This window comes from Diachasma alloeum, unplaced genomic scaffold (genome assembly GCF_001412515.2).
Source record: "Diachasma alloeum isolate Michigan unplaced genomic scaffold, Dall2.0 Dall_scaffold_00346, whole genome shotgun sequence".
NCBI lineage: Eukaryota > Metazoa > Arthropoda > Insecta > Hymenoptera > Braconidae > Diachasma > Diachasma alloeum.
In genome coordinates, this window is record NW_021680485.1 from 66,586 (window position 1) to 81,439 (window position 14,854).

The following is a 14,854-nucleotide window of genomic DNA, read 5'->3' on the forward strand; positions in this document are numbered from 1 at the left end:
CCTTCGGGAATAGCAAAAGGACGAAAAGGACACCAGTGAAAGGAAAAAATAGGAATGGGCAAATGGAATTGAAGGATCTGGCTGTGATGATCACAGGGTTGAAGAACGAGATGATGGCGAAGTTGGCAGTAGTTGAGAGACAAGGGAGTGAGACGAAAGGGGAGGTAGAAGGCATGAGAGAGAAGTTGGTGGAATGGGAGAAATCGTGGAGAGAAGAGAGCAGGGAGTTGTGGGAAAAGATAAAGAGTTGGGAGGAGAGGGTCGTGATGAGAGAGGAGTTGCGAAATGGGGAGATGAGGCAAATCGAAGAGAGAATGAGAACGATAGAGACAAGTGGTAAGAAAGAGGGAGGAGTAGGAGTGGGAGAGGGCACGAATGCGGAGGAATGGCACAGGAGATTGAGGGTGTTGGAGGAGAAGGCGGAAAGAGAGGAAAGGGAGAAACGCAGGGGGAATATAGTAGTGAGAGGAATGAAAGTGGTAAGTACGGACGGAAAAGAGGAGGTAGAGAATCTGCTGAGAGAGATTGGAGTGGGAGGAGTAGTGGAAGAAGCGAGGAGAATTGGTAAGGATGTGGGTAAGGGGTCAAGAATGATGGTATGGGCGAGATTAGTGAGTGTGGGAATGAAGAGGGAGGTAATGGTGCGAAGGAAAATGCTGAAAGGAAGAGAGGAAAGAATAGATGATGATCTGACGTGGGATGAAAGAAAGTTGAGATGGATGGCGGGGGAGAGAGCGAGACTGGAAAGGATGAAAGAGGGGGCGAGGAACAGGGAGTTGGAAGGGAATAGGGAGAAAGAGAAGGGAGGGCGATTGAGCAAGGAGACAGGAGGGAGGGATGGGACACAGTGGAAGGCCCAAGGCGAAGAGGAGGCCACATCCGTGGGGCTGGGGTTCCAGGGGAACAGGGCTGGAAATCGTTAGGGAGAGGGGGAGAGGGGAGAGATGAGCGGGGGAGAGTACGAGAGAGGAGGGAAAGTGAATGCAGTGTGTTGTTCTGGAATGTGGCGGTACTGGCAAATAAGGGTAAAGGGTTCTGGGACTACATCGGGAAATGGGATGTAGTGATGTTGAGTGAGACGTGGGTGAATGCAGAAGGCTAGGAGAGAGTGAAGAGAGGGCCGCCGAAGGGATACGTATGGAGAGTGTAGGAAGCGACGAAAGACGCCGTAAAAGGAAGGAGATTGGGTGGGTTTCTGTCAGGGGTGAGGGAGAGTATAGCGAAGGAAGAGGACAGAAGAGGGGAAGAATTATGCGGAGGGGTAAAAGGTGTGAATGTTAGAGAGGCGTGGGTGGGTAGTGTGAAAGCAGTGGTGGTGGGACTGTATCTGGAAAGAGGAGTAAATGAAGGAATGGAAGAAATGGAAAAGTGGATGGAAAATGAAGAGGAAAAATTGATATTGATAGGGGGAGATTGCAATGCGTGGACAGGAGAAAGAGGAGGAGAGTTGTGGGATGCGGAGGCTGGGTACTGTAAGAGAGCATCGAAGCAAATGAAAAAGGAGAGGGATGGGCAGAGGGAGAAACTTCTAGAATGCTTGGCTCGGAGAGGCTGGTTCATTCTAAACGAGAATACAGAGGGGGATGAAGAAGGTGAGATGACATTTGTTGGTAGGGGAGAGACTGTGTTCGATTATGTGTTTGGGGATGAGAGAGCGAGGAAATTTGTGAGGAGTATGAATGTGGAGGATGAGCCGGGATCGGATAATTTTGGGTTGGCTGTGCGGCTACGGAGCGGAGGCAGATGGGAGGGACGGAAAAGTGAGAGGATTCGCAAGAGAGGGAGAGGAGGCAGGAGAATGATACGATCTCTGACCACGTTTAGGGAGAGGGGGAGGGTGACGTTTGCTGAATGTATGGGAGGATGGAATGTGGACGGTATGGAGGAGAGAGGTGTGAAGGAGATTTTGAGAGGAGTACGGGAAGCTGTAGAGAGTGCCAAGGGGAAGTTGGAGAAGGAGCTGCCAGTGGAGGAGAAGAAGAGAGGGTGGTGTGATGGCGAATGTGTGGAAGCAAACAAGAGGGTGAAAGAGAAGACGAGGGAATGGAGGAATGGAATGGTGAGTAAGGAGAAGTGGGTTGAGGAAAAAAAGAAATTTCAGGCCATGTTAGACGTAAAAAAGACGGAGGAAAGGAGACGGTATGAGCTGGAGGTGGAAGAGGCGGTGAGAGAGGGAAGAGAATGGGAGATTGTGAATAGAGAGAGGAAGAGGAAAAAAGGATTATGTGACAGAATTGGAATGAGTGAATGGTCGGAATACTTTATTGATTTGCTCGGAGGTATGGAGAGTAGGGTGGCGGGTCTCGAAAGAAGAAGAGTAGAAGGGGAGGGAATGGAAGAGCCGAGTATGGAAGAAGTACGCAATGTGGTGAGAAAGCTGAAAATGAGGAAGACGCCAGGAATTGATGAATTGGAGAACGAAGTGTTTAAGTGGGGTGGGGGGGGGCGATAAGGTAATCAGAGCGATCTGGGGTGTGTGCAGGAAAGTATGGAGAGGGGAAGGGTGGCCGGATGAGTGGAAGGTTAGGTTGGTCGCGCCGGTGCTGAAAAAGGGTGAGGGGAATAGAGTGGAGCATTATAGGCGGGTAACCCTGATGCCGACGTCGTATAAAATATATATGGAGATGTTGAGAAGAAGGTTGGAGGAGGAGACGGAGGCAAAAGGGTTAATCCCCCATAATCAAGCGGGGTTTAGGAAAGGGATGGACACGGTGGAGGACATTTTCGTGCTCAAGTTTTTTATAAACAGAGCGGTAAAGGAGAAGGGGGGAAGCTTGTTCGTCCTGTTTGTTGATTTTAAGGCGGCCTTTGACAGCGTGAACAGGGCGGTGTTGTGGGACACAATGGAACGGAGAGGGATAGAGAGAATTAAGGAAGCGTTCAGGGAGAAAAAATAGGTAGGGTCAAGGCGGGAGGGGGAAGTAGGTGAGGAGTTCTGGACAGGCAGAGGCCTGAGGCAGAAATGCCCGCTCAGCCCGATTCTATTCAGTTTGCTACTGTCGGACCTGGAAGAACGGATGCAGAGAAGAGGGAAGGGTGGGGTGATTCTGGGGAGAAGGAGGGTGTACCGTCTGACCTACGCAGACGATATAGTGCTGCTGGCGGATACGGAGAGGGGGATGAGGCTGATGATGACGGAATTTGAGCAGTATGTTGAGGAAAAGGATCTGGTAATGAATGTGAGGAAGACAAAGATGATGGAGTTTGGAAGAAGGAGGAAAAAAGGGATGGAGGAGAGAGTATGGAGAGTGAATGGGTAGGAGGTGGAAGAAGTAAATGAGTTTTGTTAGTTGGGGTATTGGCTGGCGATGAATGGTAGCGATGAGCTACACATGAAAATGAGAGCGGAAGCGGCAGGAAGAATGGGGAAAGTATGGGCGATCGGTGAAAACAGGTTTAGGAATGATTGGAGGCGGAGACTAGGGTTGTTTGATAAGCTGGTCTGGTCGACGATGGGCTATGGGGTGGAAATGTGGGGATGGAATGGTTGCAGGAGGATGGAAGAATTGAAGGAAAAATACGTGAAGTGAGTGTTCGAAGTGATCAGGCAATGTCCTGGGTACATATTAAGAGAAGAGGTGTGTCGGAACAGTCTAATGGCGAAGATGAGAGAAAGAGCGTGGAAATTTGAGTGGAAGTTGAAGAATGAGGATGGGAATGTGTTGGCCAAAGAATGAAGGAACTGGAGAGGAGGGAGTGTGTGAATGGAAGCCAGTTGAGTGGGTGGAAAAGAGTGAGGAAGAGAGTTAGGGACGAATGGAGGATGAGAGAGAGGGATAAGTGGGGAGAAATAGAAAGAGAGATGGTAGCGCAGGAAAGAGAGGTGAGGTGGGGAAAAATAATGGAGTCCAGATACAACAAGTGGTATAAGTTCGTTAGATGGACGGACGGTGTCCCGTTGTATCTGGAGTTCATGAAAAAGAAGGAAAAATGGCAAAGAATGTTTAAGTTCAGAGTGGGGGGAGGAGTGCTGGAGTCGGAATATTGGAGGGATGAGTCAGAGAGAGTATGCAGAGTGTATGGGGGAAGTGGAGACGTGGGGACATGTGTCTGAGAGGTGCACGGAAGAGCCGTAGTTGGAAAGGAATAGGGCGCTGGAGAAGAAGATCCGTGAGGTGCTGGATGAGAATGGAAGGGGGGTGAGTTGGCTAAGGGGTTTGGAAAGAAGAAGAGAGGGAAGGAGGGAAGGAATGGGATGGATCGTGAGGGAAGGATATTAGGAGGAAAGTGAAAGAACAGTCGCCACAGACCCGGAAGCGGACCCCCCCCCCACTCGTGAGGAAAGAGTTGAGAAAAGAGGAGAAAGAGGGACTTAAAAAAAAGAGACTTAAATAGCTATTTTAAGTTAAGTTAAGTTGAGTAAATGTCAAGCGGTTGAGAGGAGAGGAAAGAGGGAGAGGAGAGAGGATGGTGAAGAGCAAGCAATAGGGAAATGAATAGGTGTACGAAAGGGAGAATTAGGTTAAGGACAATTATGTATGAGGTTTTAATGGTGACGGAAGCCGAACAAAGTCCATAAAATGGAATAAAGAATATATAATGAAATTGGAAAGTTCATTTTTGGAGGAAGATTGATGAAGGAATTGAAAAATTACAATTTTTGAAAGAGACGAGCATTTTCTATAAATAATTTATAAACAATCAATTGACCACCAATGAAATCATTTGTTCGGAATCGTAGCAAATTTATTCATATTACGAATTTTACCAGAAATCGTTTTCGTGCCTAAAAGACAGGTTTCCAAAAGTTTAAAGAATTTCAATTATTTATTTATAAACAAAGAATGTTTAAAATAATAATAATTCGGTGGAAAAGGTAATTTTGATGATGCTGAATATTAATGATTTTTTTTCAAATTTTTCTCATGCAATTTAATTAATAAATTTGATGACTAAAAATGGTTGAAGCTACAGTGTGCTCATTTTAAGGCTTAAAATATCAGTTGTATTCCTGTGTAAATTACTCCATCCCAAATTGAGATATGACGATGAATCAAACTTTGTTAAAAAAAAAATTACATCTTTATGGAATGGGAAAACTACACACGCCAAATCTTTTAAGGAAATGATGAAAAATTGGAAAATTTTTCTATGAAAAACAAGAAGGTACACTGTCATTCGTCGGGTGTAATAAAAGTTAGTCCCGTCCGAGGGAAAATATGGCCAGCTGGCCAAACTCCTCCATTTCAGTATATGGCCGGCACATAAAGACACCGGATAATCCAAGCACCTGACGCTGCCAACAAATTTGGAAATTTTCTATCACTTTTTTCATTGACTTGAAATAAACATGAATACTTCGTTTTTTTTTAAGGAGATGACAGACTAATTGAAGAATCATATATCCAAATCTCAAAGAATGACGTCCTTCCTAAATGACCTTAAAACATCTTTGAAAATGCCTATTTTCAGCAAAAATCATACTTTTCAATTCAATAAAAAATTATGTGAAAAATAGGAACAAATATTGTGACTATTCTTTGACGCTTCAGTACGAATTTTGTGATCTATAGTGATCATTATAGTGATAGGTTCGTGACATAATGATAATTATAAATTTGGTTAACTCCCTTAGATGAATATCTTCATAAGGAATTTTGAAAGCCCTGTGCTTACTCAAAAAATGGGTTTGAAAATTGACAAAAATTCCCATCGTTGTCTTATTTATTGAAGTAAAAATTTTAGAATTATTTTCTCTCGTATACCCTTTCGGGTTTTCACGATTTGTTCCCTTCCCACCCCCCAACCCCCTGTACCGCATTCGCCGAAGGACGAGGGAGAACCTCACTTGAGGGAAAAAGCTGCCCAGGTACAGCCGTCCCTTTAACGAGACTCCCGCTCGACAGTGAAACTGTGAGATTACAGTGTTACAAATTTTGGCTCCCCAGCCGGGTATCGAACCCGGATCGCTCACGCGCCAATCCCATACTCTAACCACACAGCGACGGCTGGCGGTGTTTATTGAACTATTAGATTCAGATGTTGGAACAGCAAAATTTGAAAATTTGTCATCAATGTGGCAGCCTAATATACACATACGTACGGACACGGTCTAAAAATTGCATTTTCGGACTTTTTGAATCCTAATGGGTCGATATAACATAAAAAAAATTCTAAACGGCTGTATTCTTGATACAGTCGTCAGATTTAACCGCGATACGTCTATGGACTGAAATTCTCATGGGCAGTATCGTTTTTAACGTAATTCGTCACAAGAATTTAATGTTATATTCAATTCTATACATCTCAATAATTTCATAAAGAATANCAATCCCATACTCTAACCACACAGCGACGGCTGGCGGTGTTTATTGAACTATTAGATTCAGATGTTGGAACAGCAAAATTTGAAAATTTGTCATCAATGTGGCAGCCTAATATACACATACGTACGGACACGGTCTAAAAATTGCATTTTCGGACTTTTTGAATCCTAATGGGTCGATATAACATAAAAAAAATTCTAAACGGCTGTATTCTTGATACAGTCGTCAGATTTAACCGCGATACGTCTATGGACTGAAATTCTCATGGGCAGTATCGTTTTTAACGTAATTCGTCACAAGAATTTAATGTTATATTCAATTCTATACATCTCAATAATTTCATAAAGAATATCAAAATTGAAAAATTCGTGATTCATAATTAGAACCTGCTTAATTGACGAATTCCATGGCAATACTCAAGAATTTAAAAAAGTTAGAATTTTCTAATCACTTTATAGTATGAGAAATTGCTCTAAAAAGACTTAGTTGATTAAGATGATGATCTTCGGCCTTGGATCATTTTAACGCCACCATCGACTTATTGGCCAATCAGAAGGTTTCTCCCCACCATCGACTCATCGGCCAATCAGATTTCTAACTTCCCACCATTGACAGTACACCCAATCCGCCTGGGCCATTTCGCCTCGAGCAGCAGAAGAAAAGGGAGCGGAGTAGCAGAGTAGCAGAACCAGAATTCGAAAACGAGAAAGGAGGGGAGGAAAGAGGAGGAAGAGAGCACTCTACCAGAGAAATCTTTAGCGTTAAACCATCGATAGTCGTTTATTGAAAAATTTGCCTCGGCGATTTAACTCTCGTCTTCAGGAAAATGTCAGTTCTCGCTGTACCCAAGAAACTCAATTCCGCTGACTAAGGAAAACTCAATTTACGCTTTTACATCGCCAATGGATGGCGCGGCTGCATAAGCATTTTTTCGCCGAGTGACCCCCCAAGACGAAACCATAGATGTATCCACGTCAAAATCCATAACTTAAATTTGAACAATTATAATGCTTCCATGTGAAAGCAAAAAATACAATAACTTCCTTTCTCGAGTCAGAATGTTGAGTCTCCTGACATTCCTTGTGATCGAAATAATTGCAAGCAGTGGCCAAACGTGTGATATGTTGGTAATGGATTCGTCTCTTCGACGTTGAGGGAGTTTTTTAATCAGTTCTCTCGATTATTTCCGTTAAAATTCTTGAATGATCTCAATTCCTACTCATTCTCCTTTTCTACTCATTCTTACCGAATTACCATAAATGTTTCATGAATGATACAGTTTCAATTCCTCAACTTTGTATTGTTGTTCTGTTTTTTTTCCAGAGTCTGCGTGTTTCTAGCGTTAAGCAAATTACAAGCCCTTCAAACACTCAATGTTTCTGGTACGGAATTCAATAAACATGGATTGGAAATCGTTGTTGAAGATTTGCCTTTCTTAGAGAGTCTCGATATATCTTGTACTCGTGTGGATGATATAACACCCCTAAAAAAGTGTAAAGATCGATTGAAAAATCTCTCAATGTACAATTTGAAAATAAGTGGCTATGGAAATTTGAAATCAGTGCTACTGGATTTAAATGAATTGAGGCATCTCGATATTTCTGATGAACGTGATGCTTACACATTTGAAATGTTTGCACCGGTGAGATCGAAGATAACAGATCTACTTCGCACTGTTCACTGTATGCCGTACTTGACAAGCTTAGATATATCCGGAAAAGATGAAATTGAAGTTAAGGATCTCAAGGATTTTATAAAAGCCCATCCATATCTGGAATTTTTGGGGCTTGTACACTCCGATGCATGCTATGATGATAGTCTCGCTAATCCTGCTAATAAAGATTTTCGACATAATCTTATGGTAAGTTTATCTTTTTCATGACAATTCAGCTATCAGAATGTTATTGTGGTTGATTGGTATTTCTTAGAAAGTTCGTGTTTGTTGTCTATTAAGCTGTACATATATACATATTTTCATTCATGGATCTTGGACAAATATTTATTTCGTCCTTCAATGAAAAATTCTTCGGAGACATGATGAAAAATTATAAGTATTTCGAGAGAGCGGGGTAGAATCGAGGACACTATTCTACACGTTGAAAATTTATCGGAAGGGGGCTACGAGTATGCTCCCACGGTCGATAATATATCGTTCCGATGTAGCCTTCTTCAGCCGAAATTTTCAAGTACACTTGAGTGCCCTCCAGATCTGGCCCCATATGGCATGGCGCTGGACTAGTATAGTTATTCTCATTAGTGAAGGGAAAAATGAGCAGTGGCGGTCAATTCGTAGCCGTTTGGTATCATTTTTGAAATCACGAGGGACAAACCAGAAAGGTGAAAAGCACATACTGTGGCATGATTGATGTCATGCACTGATTTCACCTGAACTGAGCGTAGATTAATTGGGAGGAAACTAAAAATTAAACCTCAACAAGGATTCGGATCATCCAGGGTCACGTCTCTTTTATTTTCTATTGATACTTTTTTTTCTGTATTTTTTCTTTCTTTCTGTCTCTCGCAATGGAAATAATTATGCTTACCAAATGCTTTGAACTTAGCGACGAGGGGAGTGAAGCGGAGCAGCCGGGAGAAACTACAAAGTCGGTAATAGTATACATATGTATATTTTTGCTTCCGAATGGAGGCTATGTAATTGTAATTTTTTTCGATTTACTAATTTTGGGTGGAAATGCCTAGAAATGTCATGAAACGTGAAGACATTTTTTTAAAAAAATGTCTGTATGTCCGTATGTCTGTGGTCATGTGTGTGCGTATGTCCCCAATTGCCCCCATAACTCAAGAACGGTTAGCGCAAAGAACTTGAAATTTTGGCTGCTATATGGTACTATTGATACTCAAAACTGGGCTAAATTTCAGCTCGATCGGTTGAGCGGTTCTTGAGATACAGCAATTCCTCAAACATCGTTTTTTGCCGAAATCTCCTGAACCATTCGACCGATTCGATTTTTTTTTCAAAATACTCGTCGTGATAATACCTATCTAAATGGATCGAAAAAAGACCATTGCACCCCAAGCAATGTGGTTTTATTCTCGTTTTTTCATTTTTTCGCTGAAATTGCTTTTAAACATGATAACTTAAAAAATAATCGAGATAGAAACTTCAAACTTGGTAGGATTTCAGGTCTTGTGATAACAAAGTTTAGTATTTTGGATGAGGAAAATCGGATCAGTAGTTTCGGAGATATTCAACTTTTTATGTGAAACTGTTTTGCTCGATATCTCAAAAACTATATAACCGATTTCAATTTTTTTTTTCAAAATGTTCGTCTTGATGTCATCTATCTGCATCAATCAAAATATGTATACCCCTCTATAGAAACTTTTCAGATATTGCCGTTTTTGTATTTTTTTGGTCAGAATTCAATCTTGAACACTATAACATGGATTAAAATCAGGGAAACCTTTTGAAACATTGACTACTAGTTAGGATTGTCAAATAACATTCCTATATCCAATTTTAGGTCAATATATTCAATAGTTACTGAGATAGAACAATTTATCAAAGATTCTTAAGAAGAAAAGGATCAACGCCTCTATATTTAGTTGTTGATTTTCACTCTAGGCTGACTTAGAAAGATCATATCACATAAAAAGGAAATTTTGTTTTCAGAAGAATGAACGTTTAAAAGAGTATTATTATGTGATAATAGAGTAAGAAATTATAGTCTCATTATGTAATTTTAAGGAATAATTCCTGAATTATATGAAGAATCGTAAGAACGAAACAAAAAAAAAGTCATAATTGAAATTTTTTAAAACAGTAACTTCGCTCTCAAGGTGTAATATTAGTCAACTAAATTTCAAAATGTTGCTGCTTCTCTATTTTAATAGGTGGAAGAAAAAATGTACATATGTAAAAGGGGCAGAGTCTATGGTACATCAAAAAGTAATGAAATTTGAGTATTATTGGCTAGAACATTTTCAAAAATACGAACCAATAAGTTTTCATTTCTAAGAAACATGGATCGAGTTCCATTCGGAAGCATACTACCAATGGAATTGGTAGAAATTAAAATTGAAGAAAAAAAAATTCACACAAAAAGTTACAGTCATGAGTGATCTGTCAAATAGCTTCCGTCATACTGCTTATTTTCTATTCATATCGGTGAAGATGTATTCCCGGTGGGGATAAAAACAGGTAACCTTGACTGCCGGTGGGGGTATAGGATGTCTTATCGCAAGGTGCAGTTGTACAAATTTAATTTGGTAAGCCTGTACCGCGGTAATGATGTGCGGTGGCAGTTGTATGTGGGTTTCTTTATCAAAAGGTGGCGTTATACAGGGATGAGGCGTGATCGGGTCGACTCGCTCTCTGATAGGCATGTACTCTGGTGGGGAAGGAATTTTTTTAAATCAGTGGGTACTGATGTCCTCTCGGTAGAGCTGTAAAAATGAAAATCATGTGCTGTTATACAAGTACACTCTTATCTGATGAGGTTATTCGTCGATAGGCCCGTAACAGCTGGAGTTTTACAGTTGCCGAATATATATATTGTAACGTGATATGTTCGATACAAGGTCCTTTCGGGTTTTGAAGGCCGTTCCGCGTGTCTGTGATTGCACCACCAGGCGGGAAGTCACCTCCGATGGCGAGAGTCGAGAGAGAGATTATTAGTTTCTTACGTTTTTGTGATGTTTTTTTTAATATTCCGCTGCCACGCTTATGACGGAGGAGACACTCGTCGAGGGACATCGGGGGACCGAGGAGCTCCGGGTATCTCCGGATTATTGCGAATAAGTCCTCGAGAGCCTTCACCTTCAGTGACCACAAACGGGCCTGTACGAGTGTCCTGCCGAGTGAGGGCACCAACTCCTGAACTCAAATGAGGAGGAAGTGACGCAGTGGGTAGCGAGAGATGATTTGGTGCTGGAGAGGAATTTTCGCCAGTTGTATGAATCGACGTTGGTTACAAGTTATGATGGTACGACGGGATCGGCCATTTAAAATTATGGTTTTTGGGATCTCAAGGTTTATTTTATGCAATTGTTAAGTGAGGAAAACCCTGGCCGAATAGTGCAGTTCGGACTCTGCGCATGCGTCACGGACCGATGAATATCGTCATTAGTTGGACTTTCAAGACGAGGACCAATGGGAATCGCTGCCGCGCTTCGGAAGCCGTTGCCGCGCTTCGGAAGCCATTGCCGGAGTGTCTCGTTTCTTCAACCGATATTTCCCGTGTGGTGATTGCCTCGAGAGGTTAAAGAGGAACTCCGAGGAGAATTTCTGTTATTGAGACTGGTCTCGGAGGACTTTGTGGCGGCAATTCGAGGAACTGGAGAATGGAGGAGATCGTGGGCTTTAAGGGAGTCTGTTGGATTATTCGGGAGATCCCTGGGAGTTTGATCGAGCCGAGCAGCTAGGACTTATTGCAGTTGAGTCGTCTCGGTGAGCGTGGTGACTGGTTCATTGTCTTTCTCCTCTTGTGATTATTTTGAGTGGGCAGTTTTCCTCTTTTGTTGATGTCACAGGCATCAGAGTCCTGTAGGACTGTAAGAACTAGGAGATAGAATCCTAGGGGAAGCCTGGCCACTCCGTTCAGTGATTTGGTCGTTGATTATTTCTCTCTGGGCGCCTCTCTCTCTCGTTTCGTTCGTTCGTTCGTCCATTTACGAGGCATCTGCAATTGTTGCGTGATTTTCCGGTGTTAATGTCGCGTTCAGTTATTATTCATTTTTTTGTTAACAATTAGCTCTAGGCATCAATATCGCAAGCATTTGATTTTGTGGAAACGTGCGCTCTCGTCATCGTGAACATTTTATATTCAATCTAATTACGGTGGTCTCGTGACCTTGATATTGTATCGCTGGCCAGTTTCGTATTCTTTGTTTTGGTTTCTGTTAGTTGCCAGCGTACACTCGTCTCACAGGCGATCGATATTTAAGACTTCGATGTGTCTAGTCACTGAAATTTCTTGACAATTTCTCGGTTCTGTAATTTTATTTCAATTTTTCGGTTTTCTATTTTCATTTATTTTGGACTAATAATCATTGACCCCGCCAGTTGGAATTTCCAGTCCAGCTGCGGGATTATTTCACTTATAACTTTATATCTAGCTTCAGAACATTTTATTTCTTGACGAAAGTGGTTTATTTTGTATCGAGTCTTATTAGTCATTATATCGAGTCACAAAGGGGGTTTTCAATCGAGTTATTTATCATTTTATTTTTATATTAAGCCTAGCAGTATTAAAGTTGTGTCTTATTCCCCGTCAATGGTATGTTTTTTTTTATTCAGTTAATTCTTCCCTAGTCATATCCCGATTTCAGCTGTAGGGTTCAACCTATCTCCAAGGATGAGCTACCTGGTGCATTTGAGAGCTGTTATCGGAGAAGCTTTGGCTCGTTGGTCGTTCCGAAATTAACGACCTGGCGTCCAACTTCGGTTTAGGGTTTGTTGGTACTAGAGGACTGCGTAACGCAGGACATGCCGTGAGTCTGCCAAAATTACGCCACAATATATATATATTAGGCAATCATGCGCGCTGTCGCGCGCGACCATCTTCAAGTGAGCGCTGTAACGCACAATAACATCCTCGTAGTCATGGAAATCATTGATTGATCCATCAACCAATCGCAAGGCGAATAAAAAGTTAACAATCTAAACACAAATTTATTGTCTATCAACTTTATGAAAAAGGATATGGGGTATTCCATGTGAATTCACCCAGATCAAAACCCTCACCATCGCTAATCATATTGCCGATTTTTCCTGTGGTTGTATGTGGAAAAATATGACTTCCTAAATTTTTTTAGATTTTTTAAGGCATCCTGTGGACAGCCATGTTTTTTTGCAAGTTTTATCTTCAAATGCCTGTAACTTCCGTAAAAATCAACCGATTTGAGTTTTTTTTTTACAAACTGTGCGTCTTCGAACACACTTTCCATATAAAAATATGCCAATTTTTTTCAATTCGTTCTTCCATCGATTTCCTTAGAAAAACGTCAAAAAACTTCAAAAAACGAGTCGTTTTCAAAGATGGACCGTTTTTTATATTTTTCAAAAAATTTAAGTGAATATATTGGACCAAAACCAAATTTTTCACTAAAGGCCAAAGTGGGCTTCCCATTTCGTGGCCGTCATTTCCAATTTGAATATATGAATCCGGGATGAAAAATTTCAAAAATTACAAAATTCTTTTCGTATTTGAATGCAGAAGCATTATTTGAATTTACCGCCTGAAGAATCACTGCATTATATTCGAATCTGGAACAATTTGATGATTTTTTGACAATTCGTTAACAATCAATCTTTTCGAGTGGTGTGTTCTAGTAGAGATCCCACTTTGGCCTTTGGTGAAAAATTTTATTTTGGTCCAATATATTCACTGAAATTTTTTGAAAAATATAAAAAGGGTCTAACTTTGAAAACGACTCGTTGTTTGAAATTTTTAGAGGTTTTTCTGAGGAAATCGATGGAACAACGAATCAAAAAAAATTGGCATATTTTTATATGGAAAGTGTGTTCGAAGACGCATATTTTGTAAAAAAAAAAACTCAAATTGGTTGATTTTTACGGAAGTTACAGGCATTTGAAGATGAAACTTGCAAAAAAAATTGATAAGTCATATTTTTGCATATACAACCACAGGAAAAATCGGCAATATGATTGGCGATCGTAAAGGTTTTGACCTGGGTGAGTTCACATGGAATACCCCATATACAGGGTATTTCAGAAGTACATGTGCATCTGAACACCCTAGGATCAGGGGGTGATTCTGAGCAGAAAAGTCCTCTTGCACTTTTTGATCAGACTCACCCCTAAAAAGTTATTGGCAATTAAGGGTGGGCCAATGGGGAGTGATTTTTAAGCGGGCGCACATCCATGTGATATGTAGCATATGTGTGTGTGCCCGCCCCACCATTCTACGTGACAAAAGAGCGCAACGATATTGCTCTCTCTCTCTCTCTCTCTCTCTCTCTCTCTCTCTCTCTCTCTCTCTCTCTTCGATGGAATGACGAAGATGGGAGAATGAATGGGGGAATGTAATTCCCCCTCCACACGCAATGGAAGGACGATCAATCGATCGTCTTCCCATTGGTTACAGCGTCGAGTGGCGCGGGGAACGCGCGTCGGTTGAAAATTCATCCCTCCCCCCGAATTATACCTAAGAAATGAAACTTGTGTCACTTATTGAGTATTAAATGCTCAATTCAATGACACGAGTTTCATCCCTTAGCGCCTTTTGGGGACGGAGGGGTGAATTTTCGAAAGTGCGAAGAGATTGAAAAAAAAATTTTGTTTTCAATTCAAAAATTAATTCCTCCGACCCTAACTACGACTAAGGGATGAAATTTGTGCCAACGTGTTGAGCATTTAATACTCAATACGTGACACAAATTTCATCCCTTAGCACCTGTTAGGGAGGGAGGAGTGAATTTTTGAAAGAGCGAAGAGATTGAAAAAAAAATTTTTTTTCAAATGAATTCTCCAAAGTGCGGAGATTGAAAAAAAATTTTTTTTTTCAATTCAAAAATTCATTCCTCCGACCCTAACTGCGACTAAGGGATGAAATTTGTGCCAACGTGTTAAGCATTTAATACTCAATGAGTGACACAAATTTTAT

General features: G+C 41.3%; 1 protein-coding gene across 2 annotated transcripts in view; it reads left to right on the top strand.

Annotated features, from left to right (window-relative positions):
* The window catches only part of LOC107040842 (protein zyg-11 homolog B), a 141,826-nt gene that overhangs the window by 25,312 nt on the left and 101,660 nt on the right, over positions 1-14,854 (top strand). For both annotated transcript variants that reach the window (XM_015261108.2, XM_015261109.2), the window contains exon 2: positions 7,590-8,127. In XM_015261108.2, coding sequence (XP_015116594.1) covers positions 7,590-8,127 — 538 coding nt within the window. The remainder of the gene's footprint in view (positions 1-7,589; positions 8,128-14,854) is intronic.